Source organism: Lupinus angustifolius, unplaced genomic scaffold, assembly GCF_001865875.1.
Source record: "Lupinus angustifolius cultivar Tanjil unplaced genomic scaffold, LupAngTanjil_v1.0 Scaffold_1_150, whole genome shotgun sequence".
NCBI classification, from domain to species: Eukaryota; Viridiplantae; Streptophyta; class Magnoliopsida; order Fabales; family Fabaceae; genus Lupinus; species Lupinus angustifolius.
This window is the reverse complement of record NW_017715480.1, coordinates 3,162-17,678: the sequence shown is the minus strand read 5'-3', so window position 1 is coordinate 17,678 and position 14,517 is coordinate 3,162. Positions and strand designations below refer to the sequence as shown.

At 35.1% G+C, this 14,517-nt stretch overlaps 2 protein-coding genes across 2 annotated transcripts; one reads left to right on the top strand and one right to left on the bottom strand.

Moving 5' to 3' along the window:
• Positions 1-222: 222 nt before the first annotated feature.
• LOC109336882 lies at positions 223-3,307 on the bottom strand. Its single transcript, XM_019573705.1, has 2 exons — positions 3,304-3,307; positions 223-995 (listed from the first exon to the last, which is right to left on the bottom strand). The coding sequence occupies exons 1-2, from the start codon at positions 3,305-3,307 to the stop codon at positions 223-225; spliced, it is 777 nt and encodes a 258-aa protein (XP_019429250.1).
• A 1,165-nt stretch (positions 3,308-4,472) lies between these two features.
• LOC109336881 lies at positions 4,473-13,810 on the top strand. The gene is made up of 3 exons (XM_019573704.1): positions 4,473-4,968; positions 13,088-13,235; positions 13,516-13,810. Exons 1-3 carry the CDS (start codon positions 4,576-4,578, stop codon positions 13,737-13,739), a joined length of 765 nt encoding a protein of 254 aa, XP_019429249.1. The 5' UTR covers positions 4,473-4,575; the 3' UTR covers positions 13,740-13,810.
• The last annotated feature ends 707 nt before the right edge of the window (positions 13,811-14,517 follow it).

Genomic DNA, 14,517 nt, shown 5'->3' with positions numbered 1-14,517 from the left:
CTGGAGGTTCGCATCAGTTTCTACAGGGTTGGCCACTTGTGCTACAACAGGGTCATTATGCACAATTGGAGTAAGCTTCATTCTTTCAATACCTTCCAGATTTTCATTCTCTTTAATGACCAAATCAATGCACAAATCCTCTACCATAGCAGCCTTGGATTTTTCTTTGTTTTGGGATTTCTTAATTGGTGGCTTAGGAATGTCTTCAGTAACCTTATGTCTTCAACAATTAGCCAATGAATGTCCAATTGTTTGGCAACCGTTGCAGAAAAGCGGAAGATTCTCATAATCTATCTGCACAAAGAATGCGAAGTCGTCCCTCTCCACAAGAATTTGATTTGGCAATTTTGATTTCAAATTAAGCTCCACCAACACTTTAGCAAAATGACCAAAAGATCTGTTTGTAGTTGCTTCGTGTAGAGATATTGGAGTGCCTATTCCTCCAACTATTGAGAAGATGATTCTGGCACTCCAATACTCTTGGGGCAGGTTGAGTATACGAACCCAACATTGAGCATGAGAAGATTTTCGCACATTCGGGTTGAAATCAGGGGTCCATAGGAAAACACGGAGGAAACCTGGTTTCAAACTCCAAGCACCTACTGAGCAGACACTTCGCATATCTTCCAAGGAGGAGAAAGAAAAATCATAGAAGCCCTTGCCAAGTGAAATCATGGTCCATTTGCCTAGCTTGCACCAAAGCCAAGCAAGTTTCTCTTTTAGATCTAAGAACTTTAACATGTTGTCTCCCTTGGATAGTATTAGGCGCCCATGAAGGTGATTTTTACACCTTTGCAAACCTGCTTGATAGTCTTCCTCCGGTATTTTAATGGCAATGGCTTCTCCCTTAATGCAAGGTTGAGGCAACTGAGATATAGTGAAATTGCATGAGTTTTTGAGGGCTTGGGCAAAAGATTTCTTTGCAGTTGGGGGCAAACCGGAATCATGAACTGGACTCGGAGGAGAAGGAGCATCCTCTGCTGGGATTGACCCTCCTAGAAAAGACTAGGGAATGATTGGTGCAATGTTCATGGTGTAACTTGAATCTCCAAGAAAGTTGGAGGTTAAACCCTAGCAGACAACATTTTTCACCAAGAATTCTTGATTTCAATTAGCTAGCTCTTTCATATACTATATATGCATATGTACTATTTATTTTATATTTTGTATGCAAACTATGTTTATGAATATTTTGTATTATACATAGGCATTTGAATTTTATATGTATTATTCTATTTGTATTACTGTTTATTATGATAAATATATTTGTATGCAAATTATGTAGATTTTTGTAAGACTAATGCATATACATTTGTATATATATTTTTACATTTTATTTAGGGTGTGCCACAAGTCTACTGTGCTCATGTTAACATGCCCTATTTAAAAATGGGCATGCACATGTCCGCCATAATATAGGAGCATGTTACATGGATATGGGTGGGGCAGCCCTAATTATCAATACTACTTTCAAACAAGGATTGAATTTAGTTTGATTTGTCTTCTCTTCTCCTTTCTTTCCTCACAACTCTCCCCTTATCTTCTCATTTCCTTCCTCCCCCTCCTTTTCCCTTACTCCTCTTTCCTCCATAACTCCCAAACATAACCTTAGGAGTTATGAGATAAAGGAAAGGAAAATGATCAACGGGCAAGGAGGAGGGAAAGAAAATGGAAGGCATATCAAGTTAAATTTATCTGTTGTTTGAGAGTGTGAAATTTTGATGAAGATGAGAATGAAGGATAAAAAATGTAAAAATATTGTTTTACACTCCCTTTGAAAATCTAATTATCAATTAAAATGGATAAGAATGTAATTATAAAATTTTAGTAACTGCGTTTAAGTACATCAATATGTTCGTCTCCAAAAAGCCTCAAATTATGGAAATTATAAAAATAGGCATGTGAAGTGTTTCAGATTAGGGGTGTCAATGAAAACTGAACCCGTTGGTACCCGCCCGAACCAAACCCAAATTTAACGGGGAAAACCCGATGTGATTGGGTTCAGGTTCGGATTTTACCTGGGTTTAATTTTCGGGTTTGGTAGAGCAAAGACCATAACCTGAACTCGCCCCGAAGTAATATAATTCAATTTAAAATTGAAATTTCTATCATGTGTCCATTGTTTTTGAAGTGTAATTTTACTTTACATACTATTGGATCCTCAAACAAAAAAGAAAGGTAATAATATAAGAGAAAATAGAAATGCTAGAGAAAAATGAAATGAAAATGATATCATACTTTCCTTATTACATTTATACTTTTCGGGTTTTTTCAGGTTTAGGTTACCCGAAACCCGACGGGTTCGGAGATGGTATCATTTTATTCAATCTCGTTGAGTTCGGGTTCACGTTTTGAATGTCGGGTTCGGGTTTGGGTATGTGCATACCCGGCCTCGACCCGCCCTATTGCCATCCCTATATCATATGCTCCAAAAAACCTCCAAAATGTTTCCCTCCAATTTCACCTAACTCCCAAATAAGGAAACTTTTCAAAATCCTCAATTCCCTTCCCTCTTCTCCAAAACAAGACTCTCAAACATAATCATATCTTTATTCTTATCGGTACACTAAACTTGAGTATCATGCACGTTGTTTTTTGGTTATGGTAAGGGTTGCCTTGTTTCTGATCCCATCTCTGAATGTTTGGATGGAATGGAGTGTACTAGAATAGAATTTGGGAGATTTTGTCAAATTTCATTGTTTGGATTGCAGTGATGATGGAGTGGAATGAAATATGATGGAATGTGCTCATTCCATCCAAAACCCCGATCATCATCTCCAATTTGGGGTGTATCTCACGGAACCAACAATTTTTAAATTCTACAATATCAAATTATCTTTTTTACCTTTTTAAAACCTTAAATGTTTCTTCTTCCTCTTTAAAATTTAATTTATCCCAAATAGCCAAAGATTATTGTATATCATTCAATGCACACAGATATAAGGTGCAAAGTAATTAATAAGATAGGATGTCCTTAGAAGAATGTATCGCTGATTTACTTGTATTATTACGTTTAATGAGTAGTTGTATTCGTTGAATATTCAACACAATTGAGTTCTGCTATTTTTAGTCTTTTATAAAAACTTGAAACATCATGAATTACCCAGGTTTTACAACTAGAATGCTAATTGTTATACTCCCATTAGTTACGGAATCAGAATCTTCTATGGACTTAAAAGAGAAGTTGATTCTAATTTTAAGGATAAAAGTATATTCTCATTATATCTGAGAGATATATTGTCAGATCATGTTATTTTTTCATGTTGTTATTAATGTATTTCCCTAACAAGAGAGGATGCTCACCCATTAATTATCATAGTTAGACAGGAAAATAATATATTGATTACTTATAATAAATTTCATTAGTTATTAGATTTTGACCACACATAGAGATATATTAAGAGAGTTAAAGATTTATAATGTCTTTTAAGAATACCTATATATAAAACGTAGAATGAATATTCACTTTACTTATTACAAATTTTCACCTGTATTAATCTAAATCCCGAAAAAATGAAATTTTAAATTAGTAATCAATGATTATGAGTATAAGTCAAAATAGTTTTTATGAAATACATAAAATATGTTAAAAATGACTAATTTGACCCATATTTAATATTTTTAATATCATTTTGAGTTTTACAATGTTTTAACAATCAAACTGATGCACATAAAATTTTGATAAAACTAAAATAAATATTGATTCTAAAACTTAACTTTTTGAAAACTAACCCCAATAAAACATTATAGTACTACAATATGTTATTAAATAATATTTTTAAGAAATATAAATTCGTAGATTTACGATTCAAGTTTAGAAGTGTTCCCCCGGTTTACTTAAACACGCAAATTTGACAACCATATTTGAAGGAACGTCCTCTCTAAAAAACACCTCATACATTTAACATTTCTGGTTCTAAGTATTTATGGACGAGTATGACATGAGTATCAATTTTAATTATGAACTTGCCAATTGATCCATGATAAATCTATGTAGGGTTGACAAATATCAACTAAAATTTAAACTTGAGTTAAATAAATGAATCAAAATTGAGTCAAGTATCATTTGGTTCATTGGATTCATAAGTTAGTTTGATTATATATATATATATATATATATATATATATCTACGTATAGCGAATATTTAATTTGTATATATTAAATAATTAATCATAATTCGAGTTGACGAATTTAACCAATCAAGTTAATAAGTTAAACTAAACAATTCGTGAATTTTTGACGAACCAAATCAATTCCAATTAATGAGTCGAATTAAACAGTTAAAGAACTTCAACCGAATCGAATTCAAGCTAAAATCATAGCTCATTTCAAATTCGAGTTGAACAAATCTTTATCGAACTGAATTGAGCTAAATTTTGTTTCGACTCGATTCTACCCTTAAATTACCCATTAAAATATCAACAGAAAACAAAATCATGCTAATAAACAATATCAAAATCTACAAGAGTGTAACTGCAAACAATTCATCTTTTCTTGGACGTCACGAATTTCCACCACCACACAAAAACTAAAAGCAAATATGGCTAAGGTGTGTCTTGTTCCATTCACCATCTATGGCTCTTCTTCTTTCTCTCAGAACTCTTTCTCATATCTCATCCCAAGTTTCTATTCATTCCCATCTACCACCTCTCTCCAACCCCATCACTCTTACTCCACCATCTTTCAATCCACTGACACGTTCAAAACTGCACCTGAATCATCATAAAAGTAGCAACTCGAAGTTCTTATTGGCTGTTTCTTATAGGTATTTCACTGAAGAAGAAGAAGAGGGTTCTGATGATAAAGACCACAACTTTGATGAAGCAGTGGCTCTTTTCAATGGTGGAGAATACTATAAATGCCATGACTATCTTGAAGCTCTTTGGAACAATGCTGAAGAGCCCAGCAGAACACTAATTCATGGAATACTGCAATGTGCAGTGGGTTTTCATCACCTCCTTAACCAGGTTTTTTATAAATGCAAAACTTATGGATCAAAGTGTAGTTTTTGCTTATTTTAGTACAAGTATATTTGATAACTAATCCAGATTATAAAATAGCTTATTTTTATGAGAAAATAAGCTAAAAATGGAAGCTTCTTTATCATGGGTTATTTATTTCAAAGTTATCTTATTTTTTCTATTGAAATGTCAATTCTCATTTTATACTTACTTTCAGGTTATCTTTCTTCTCATTTACTCTTCTACCAAACTTTATATTAAATATGTGTCATTTTGTTTTTTCAATATTTATATTGGTTTTTATATTGACTTTTATTTCAATTTTTTAGGCTTTTGTAATGAAGTAATAAAAGTTATCAAATATTAGATGATATAAAAATGTATATTTAAAAAATGCATATCTTTGAGTAAAATACATATACGATAATAAATATTAAGAAAATATTTAAAAAATATGTAAAAAACAATCAAAATAATCACCACATAAGAAAAATAACCTCATTATTTTTTTGTAATTTAATCTATAAATAAATAGAAGTTTAGTAACTTCTTTATTTGTGTGTCATGTTGTTTTTTAATACAAATATTGGTTTTTATATTTTATTTTATTTTAAAAGTTAAAAATTTAAAACCTCTATGCAATATTAAAAGTTAAAAAATTTATAGTAAAAATATATGTGATAATAAATATTAAAAAATAGTGTAAAAATGACCAAAGTGATTATAACATAAAAAAATAACATTTTACCATTTTATGTAGTTACCATGTAAAAAAACAATATTTCCACCTTACCAAACAAAACAAATTAATTTATATTTAATTTTTTGATAACATACTCAAACATAAACCGATTATAATCTTAATACATTATAATCTCACAATTTATAAACTAAAAATAAAAACTTAATCTATAGCAAATCCAGTTCTAGTTGTTTTGTACTTTTAGTGTTCATAGTTGAATATAACATTTACCATAACATGACATATGTATAGTTATGGTTACACGTATTATGATTTAATTGAAAAAACACAAACACCAAAATAATTATATCAAAGTGTGTTTGTTCAAACTCTAAGAAGTTTATTTTCACCCTTTCCTATTCCTTTCAAGTCCTACTATATGACAAAATAAAAACAACTACCACTAAGTTTTAGCCAAATATCTATTTTAGTGCCTTAAAAATATAAGTTGGGTTCTTCAAAATTTAAAAAATCTAAAATGGTTTTAAAATATTTTTTTTTTTAAAGCAAAGGTGCAACTACACCCAGAATATATTAGCCAAGATGATCAAATTACATGTTAATGAACCTATAGTTAGGAAGGCCTAATCTATTTCTATTGAACTCATCCTTTATGAAGGAAGGATAGTTGGTCCAAGAGGACTTGTGCCTAGAAAGAATAGCGTAGTTTGCAAGTTTATCGGCACAAGAGTTTCCCTCCCTAAAAATGTGCGAAATAAGGCAATTCATAGATAACAACTTTGATTTGCAAATTTCCCAATCAGTGCTGATCTTCCAGGGGACTTTAGTGTTGTTGTTGTAGATTTCCACCACGGTTGTTGAATCACATTCAATCCACAATTGGTTCCAACCATTGTTGCAGGCTAATTTCACAGCTTGTGTCACAGCAAAGATTTCAGCATATAGAGCAGATTGATAATCAATAAACTCAGCAAAATAGGCTATACACTCCCCATGATTGTTTCTAAAAATTCCACCAACACCAGCCAGACCAGGGAAACCTTTAGCAGCCCCGTCGGTGTTAACTTTTATCCATCCCTCCCTAGGCCTTTCCCAAACTACTTCAACAATTCGAGGTGCCTTGCTTATCCTTAAGGGAGTTTGGAAATTCCTGAGAATCAATAATTCAGCAACAGAGCAAGAAAGGGAAGTAGACTTAGAGCATATGCCAGAAAAGGAAGATGCTCTTTTTATCTTAGCAATAGCCTGATTGATAGGAATGATGTGGTCATTGAATCTGGTTTGGTTTCTGCAGTACCAGATGGTGGCAATTGTGTGCACCACACAAGCAATAAAAATTTCCCTTGTTTGGCTAGAGAATTTCCTACTTTCATTACAAATTAATTGAGGAAGAGTCTGGTTTGCTGTATGAGTACCAAAGGTGAAGAAAAACCAGTCCCAAATAGCCAAAGCAAACTTGCAATTAAAGAAGAGATGATCCATGTCCTCCTGGAACTCATTGCATAAATTGCACTTAGAGACTAAGACCAATCCTCTCAATTTGAGATTTTCATCAGTTGGCAATTTTCCAAGCAGAAGTCTCCAAGTGATGAACGACTGAGAGGGAGGGATGTTTAGAGACCAGATTAGATTGCACCAGTCAATAAGAGGCTGCTTGGTTGAAACATGATCATAAGCAATCTTGGAGTGAAGATCACCCTCACAAGAATTCCTCCAGACCAATCTGTCCAAACCATTATGCCTCGTATGATGTGGTCATTGAATCTGGTTTGGTTTCTGCAGTACCAGATGGTGGCAATTGTGTGCACCACACAAGCAATAAAAATTTCCCTTGTTTGGCTAGAGAATTTCCTACTTTCATTACAAATTAATTGAGGAAGAGTCTGGTTTGCTGTATGAGTACCAAAGGTGAAGAAAAACCAGTCCCAAATAGCCAAAGCAAACTTGCAATTAAAGAAGAGATGATCCATGTCCTCCTGGAACTCATTGCATAAATTGCACTTAGAGACTAAGACCAATCCTCTCAATTTGAGATTTTCATCAGTTGGCAATTTGCCAAGCAGAAGTCTCCAAGTGATGAACGATTGAGAGGGAGGGATGTTTAGAGACCAGATTAGATTGCACCAGTCAATAAGAGGCTGCTTGGTTGAAACATGATCATAAGCAATCTTGGAGTGAAGATCACCCTCACAAGAATTCCTCCAGACCAATCTGTCCAAACCATTATGCCTCAAGATATGAGAGATGCTAGAGACCACAGTAGGGAAAGTTCTAATCATAGGGGCAGGGATTAACCACTTTGAGTCCATGACAAAATTAGCCACTTTGGCCTTTAGCTTAGAGTGTAAGTTCAAAGGAATTTGCAGAGAGTCTACCATAGTTGTCCCAGTCCAGTTATCAGTCCAGAAATTAATCTTTGTGCCATCCCCTACTAACCATAAAGAGTTCTCCACCACCTCTATCCAATTGATCTTGATTCCAATCCATATAGAGGACTGAAATTGTCTATTAGCAGCAGAGTTTGTTGAGCCAAACCTCTGCCTACAGAAACAAGCCCAAATCTGATCAGAGGCTTTTAACTCCCATGCTAGCTTTAGGAGACCAGCCTTGTTCAAATTTTTGGTGGATCTAATACCAAGCCCTCCTTCCTTTAGGGGAGCACAGACTTTGTTCCAAGCAACAGTGACCAACTTCCTTACTCCAATATCACCAGACCAAATAAAGTTTCTCATTCCTTTGTCAACCATTTTCAACAAGTTTTCAGGCCACTTATAAATTTTGAAACTATAGACAAGCATACTTTGTATTATGGATCTAACAAGTTCAACTCTGCCCATGATGGACAAAGTGGAACCCTTCCAAGTGGCAAGCTTAGCCAAAATTCTATCAGCTATAGGCTGAAGATGAATCTTCTTAGGCCTTCCCTTAAACAAAGGGATGCCCAAATAAAGAACAGGCAGAGAGCCCACAGAAAAACCAAGATAGGAAGTCAGGGAAGCCATTTTTGAAGGACTAGATGAAGCAATATAGAACTTACACTTAGAATGGTTGACATGCTGACCAGAAGCCTCAGCATAGTCTTTAATCAACTTCTTGAGCTCAAACAATTCAGCTTTCTTACCTTTACAGAAGAGTAAGATATCATCAGCATAAAGAATATGGCTAGGAGTTTGAAGACCCTTGGGACCCGAAATTGTAGAAAATTTTCCTTCTCTGACCAGGTTGGAAATTCCTCTACTCAGAGCATCTTCAGCAATACAAAATAACAAAGGGGATAAAGGATCTCCCTGCCTAACCCCTCTCTTGCACTGAAAAAAGCCAACACTTCTGCCATTGATATTAATAGAGAGCATTGCAGACTTCAATATCACCTCAATCCAGTGGATGAAGACTTGGTTGAAACCAAAAGCTTTAAGAGTATCCAGCAGAAAAAGCCAATCCATGGTGTCAAAAGCCTTTTTGATGTCAAGCTTAATGGCCAAATTACCACCAAAAGTCTTGTAGTCAAGTAAGTTAATTGCCTCAGAGGCTATGCAAATGTAGTCATGTATTTTCCTGCCCTTTATAAAACCTTTTTGTTGAGGGGATAAAATTCTGGATGTTATTGTGCCAAGCCTATCAGCAATCACCTTGGATATGATTTTGAATTGAAAATTTGCCAGAGCAATGGGCCTGAACTCTTCTATTCTGTCTGCACCAGGGGTTTTAGGGATGAGAATAACATTGTTGGAGTTGAGGTTGGGGAGCAACCAGCTTTGGATAAAAAACTGCTTGACAGCATCACAGACCTGAATGCCAATTATATCCCAAAAAGCTTGGTAGAAGCATCCACCAAATCCATCAGGTCCAGGAGCACCCTCACCATTTAAGTCAAAGACATCTTTTTTTATTTTCTCATTGGAGGGGATTTCAGTGAGCCTGCTATTCTCCTCCTGGTTAACCAAAGAAGGGATCACATTCTGAATAAGGTTGTTGGGGTGAGAGTCATTAGAATAGGCAAACAAATCCTTATAGTACCCAATTATATGATTGTCAATGTCCTCCTGATTAGAAAGGATGTTGTCATTAGTTTGCAGCCTTGAGATAGACTTTGTGGCATGCCTGATTTTAGTGAGTTTATGGAAAAAACTTGTGTTTCTATCCCCTCTGGTGAACCACTTGACTCTGGCCTTCTCCTTCCAGAAAATCTCTTCTGTCATTAAGGCATCCAAAAGATCCTTTTGAGCTTTGTCCTCCTGATCAAGGAGGTCAGAAGAAGGGCCCAAAATATTGATGCAATTTTGGATAGTCTCCACACAAGCCTTAGCATTGTTCACTTTTAGATGCACATTGCCAAAAACATTAATGTTCCAAGACTTAAACTCTCTCTTAAGATGTCTGAGCTTTTGAGAAAGGACAAACATGGGACAACCATATACTTTGCTTCTCCAACTGTCATCCACCAGTCTCCTACAATCCTGGTGGGAGATCCACATTTTATGAAATTTAAAACAAGAGATTCTGGCCTGGCTGTTAATAGATGATTGCAGCAAAAGAGGATGATGATCTGAGGTCAATCTAGGCAGGGTACCACAAGAGACCTGGTTCCAGAAGGTAAGCCATTCCTCATTGCACAAGGCTCTGTCCAGCCTTTTTTCAGTAAGAGCATTACCTCTTCTTTTGTTTGACCAAGTAAATTGAGCCCCTAAGGTGTTCAGGTGCAAAAGGCCAGCCGAATCAGAGAAGGATTTAAACTCAAGGCAGGGAGTTTTAGCAGGAAGTCTGGTACTTCTGCACTCATGAGCACCAAGCACCACGTTGAAGTCACCAATACAGCACCAAGGACCAGGATTAGCCTCCATGACACTCTGAACATCAGACCATAAAAGTCTCATTTGCAGAAAACTATTATTAGCATAAACCACACATAAGAAGATCCTATTATTTTCTATGCTTACCTCCATAGCAATTTGCTGGTCCGAATTGTTGAGAATTGAAGGGTTGAAATCATATTTGCAAAGACCCCATATGGAGGGCAATTGATGACCTCTATTATTAGTTACAAAAACCTTTAGCTTGAGCTCTTTCCACACCAAGTCATTGACAGAATCAGTAGGAATCATTGGCTCAGCTATAAACAAAAAATCCGGATTATTGGACTCACACAGGTTCTTCAAAAAGAGCCTTGTCTTGGTACTACCAAAACCTCTACAATTCCAGTAGAGAATTCTCATTTGTTGGACTTGAGGTATCCTCCCCTTCGGGTTTGGTGCACCTTTTGCTTATTGCTACTCATTTTAATTTTTTATTTTGAGCCTTTGATATAACCGGGGTGTATTCATCCCTTTCCTCCTCAACTTCAGTTTGATCAGCCCAAAGTCTCCCAACTAATCTTATGTCTTGTGCCACCTCTTGATTAGCAATTTCAGTTGTTTCTTGCACAATCATGTTATCATTAGATGACAAAGAGATATCTTTATCCTCCGAAGGAGAGTCCCCTTCTGAGTGAGTCAAATTAGACCCCTTCCCCTTTAGACCATTTCCTCTAGAATGAGTGTTAACCTCCAATTTCTCCATGTCATCCAGGTTGATCTCCTCTGTGTTATCAATTTCCAAATTGATAATTAGATCCCTCTCAACCATGTTTGCTGCATCAACATTGGATGTTTCTAGGACTGTTTTATTAGCCAAGTCCTGCTCTAGCAATTGATTTTTGGTCATTTCAGGCAAGTTGGCCCCTGCTTCCCCCACTTTTTTCTTAATGTTTGACTTAACATTCTTCTCAACTGTATGCTTGCCTTTACGACAGTTGGAAATGTTATGCCCTATTGCCAAACATTCATTGCAGAACTCTGGAAGATTCTCATAATCAATGTTGACAAAGAAAGCAAATCCCTCCCGTTCTACCAAAATTTGATCTGGGAGCTTAGCTTTGAGATCAATTTCCACAAGCACCTTAGCGAAGTGACCAAAGGATCTGTTACTCGTTGCCATATCTAAAGATATTGGAGTGCCTATACCACCAGCAATGGAGTATATTATCCTTGGACTCCAATATTCTTGGGGGAGGTTGTTGATGCGGATCCAACACTGAGTGTGAGACAATTTTTGGAGGTTTGGATTAAAATCCGGTGTCCATAAAAACAGTTTTAAGAAACCTGGTTTCAAGCTCCAAGAGCCAACAGAGCATATTTTTCTCATGTCCTCCAAAGAGGAGAATGAAAAATCATAGAACCCTTTGCCTAGAGATATCATCGACCATTTACCAACCATGTTCCACATCGTGGAAAGCTTACTCTTCAGATCTGTGAATTTCAATGGAGTGTCTCCTTTAGAGAAGATGATCCTTCCGTGCAGGTGAGTTTTACAACGGATTAAACCTTCTTGATAATCTGATTCCAGGATCTTTATTGCTATGGCATCACCCTTCAGGCAAGGCTCAGGGAGCTGAGAGGGAACTAAGTCAGGAGTGTTATTAAGCGCTTGAATAAAGGATTTTTTTCCTCCCTGTGGTTGAACCACATGATTGGCCTTCGATGGTTCTTTGTGCAGAAGTATTGGAGCATTGTTCACTCCCATTAAACATTTCCATGGAATAGCATGGTTTGTGCACGACATGGTTGAGAAGAGATAGATAGAACAAAAGACAGAGAAGTAGCAGCTCCAAGAAAATTGGAGATTCCTTTCCAAGAGATTAGGAGATTCCAAGAAATTAGGAGATTCTAAGAAGAAGAGTATAGTTTTGCCCTAGCAGAGGCATTTTTTTGATCCAAATGGACACATAAGATTCTTTTAAAATATAAATTATGATAAAATTAGTTTTTTTAATATCAATTAGTATCTATTAAGTATTATAAAATATGTTAAAAATGACTAATTTGACTTACAATTGATTTTTTTGGGTGTCATTTTGAATTTTTAATATTTTTGATGGACCAAACTGTATACATGAAAATTTTGAGGAACCAAGATACATATTTACTCTAGGTAGGGATCTACTTACTTCAAGAGTAAATTAAAAAACCTAGTACACATCTTAATCATCCATTCCAGAAAGATCCAACGATTTGAATCAGTGGATAGATTTAAACTATTAAATTTTCATAAAATTGATGACTAAGATGTGGAGTAAGAGTTTTTAACTTATGCATCAAAAGTAAGTGACTCTCTTCCCTTTACTCTGTACGTTAACATTTAAATTTATGAATTGACATGTATAAATGTATCATACTCAGATAGAATTAGCTGCATGTGAGTCGTTCTAATCACTTGATGAATAAGTTATTTTAACTTATTCATCAAGGAAGTGAAGTATAGAACACACTACCTCACTGAATTTTGGAATAGAATGCCTATGATAATCACTTGTTCATCCTATAATTACTCTTCAGATTTGCTTAGCTTTGAATTATTGTCTAAAAATTGTCTTCATTTACTGAATAGAACCATAGAGGAGCCATGATGCAGTTGGGTGAGGGACTATGTAAGCTGAGAAAGATGGAGTTCACAGATGGGCCATTTCATAAATTCGAGAAAGAGATTTCTTCTGTTCTGGATTTTATTTATCAGACTCAGATAGAATTAGCTGCATGTGAGTCATTCTAATTAACCTTAAAATGCTATGCAATGTGTTTGGTTTGATTAGGAAATAACAATTGACAAAAGTATGTATGTACAAACAGTGTATGAGTTTAATACATTGTCACTATATTATTTACCATTATTTTTCAATTATGATAGACTCTTAAAAAGAAAAACAATACAAATGAATGATAAATGATGTACTAATCGTGTATAAATCTTTATGCTGACATTGCATAGATATTACCCTCGTAACAATTCTCTCATTTTTTTTCCTTGAATTTGAGCAGGTGGTGAAGATATGTGTGTCACAATGGATCAGTCAGAAAGATCATACCAACTTCTAGGGGATTATGCATCAGGGAAGCGTGTATATGATCTAGAACTTGGTCATGATGCATCAGTGTACATTGTGTTTTGTCCTCAAGGATGTTCTGGTGCCATTGAACCCCCAAGGGTAAAGCTTCCCTTGCTTAAGGCTACCACTGAACATCTTATCCCCTATGAATACTAATAAATATTGTAGATAAAACCACATACAATAACTCAATAAGGCTACATGGTATATGCTACCTAAATAGTGAAAATTTACTAGCTGTTTTTGGTAGGTATCTCTCACATTTTGGCTAAGGAACTAATCTCTTTTAGGGGTTTGTGGTTGTCCATCTCAACAAGTGTCACTCACAGGATTTAAATTTTTGATTTGATCATACTATAGATCTAACCGGGACTTACATCACTAGATCAACGTCTTGTTGGTGTGAAAATTTACGAGCTGAAAGAGCTTTCTTACACAAATATCACAAAAAATAGAATCCTAAAGTAAAACCAATAACGATATGCTAAACCATATGTTTTGTTATAATGATTTCACAGGGGATCTTCATCGAGAGGGGTAAAGATATTCAACATGGACTAAATCATTAGTGTAGTTTTTTTGGAATCAAGATACGAAATGACATCATGGAGAAGAAGATACATTGATCAATATGAATCTCATGAATACATTTTGTCATACTTTAATTTTTTTTTACTTTTTTAGGAACATTAAATGTTAGAGAATAATGAGGAAAGATTCACTTATTCTAAGAGTAAGTTTTTTAAATTTACTCTTCATCCTAGCCATCAATTCTAGGGAAATTCAACAGTTTGAATTAGTACATAGATCTAAACCATTAGATATCCCTAGAATTAATGACTAGGATGAGGAGTAAGTTTAAAAAAATTACTCTTCGAGCAAGTGGATCCCCATGGCAGAATAATATATATTTTCTTTCATTTTAAGTTAAGAA

Bases quoted from the DNA above. Each gene is read 5' to 3' on its own strand.
- LOC109336881 (XM_019573704.1), top strand. From the start codon at position 4,576: ATGGCTCTTCTTCTTTCTCTCAGAACTCTTTCTCATATCTCATCCCAA. The intron at 4,969-13,087 runs GTTTTTTATAAA...TTTACTGAATAG, and splicing joins TTCATCACCTCCTTAACCAG to AACCATAGAGGAGCCATGAT. The intron at 13,236-13,515 runs GTGAGTCATTCT...GAATTTGAGCAG, and splicing joins TCAGATAGAATTAGCTGCAT to GTGGTGAAGATATGTGTGTC.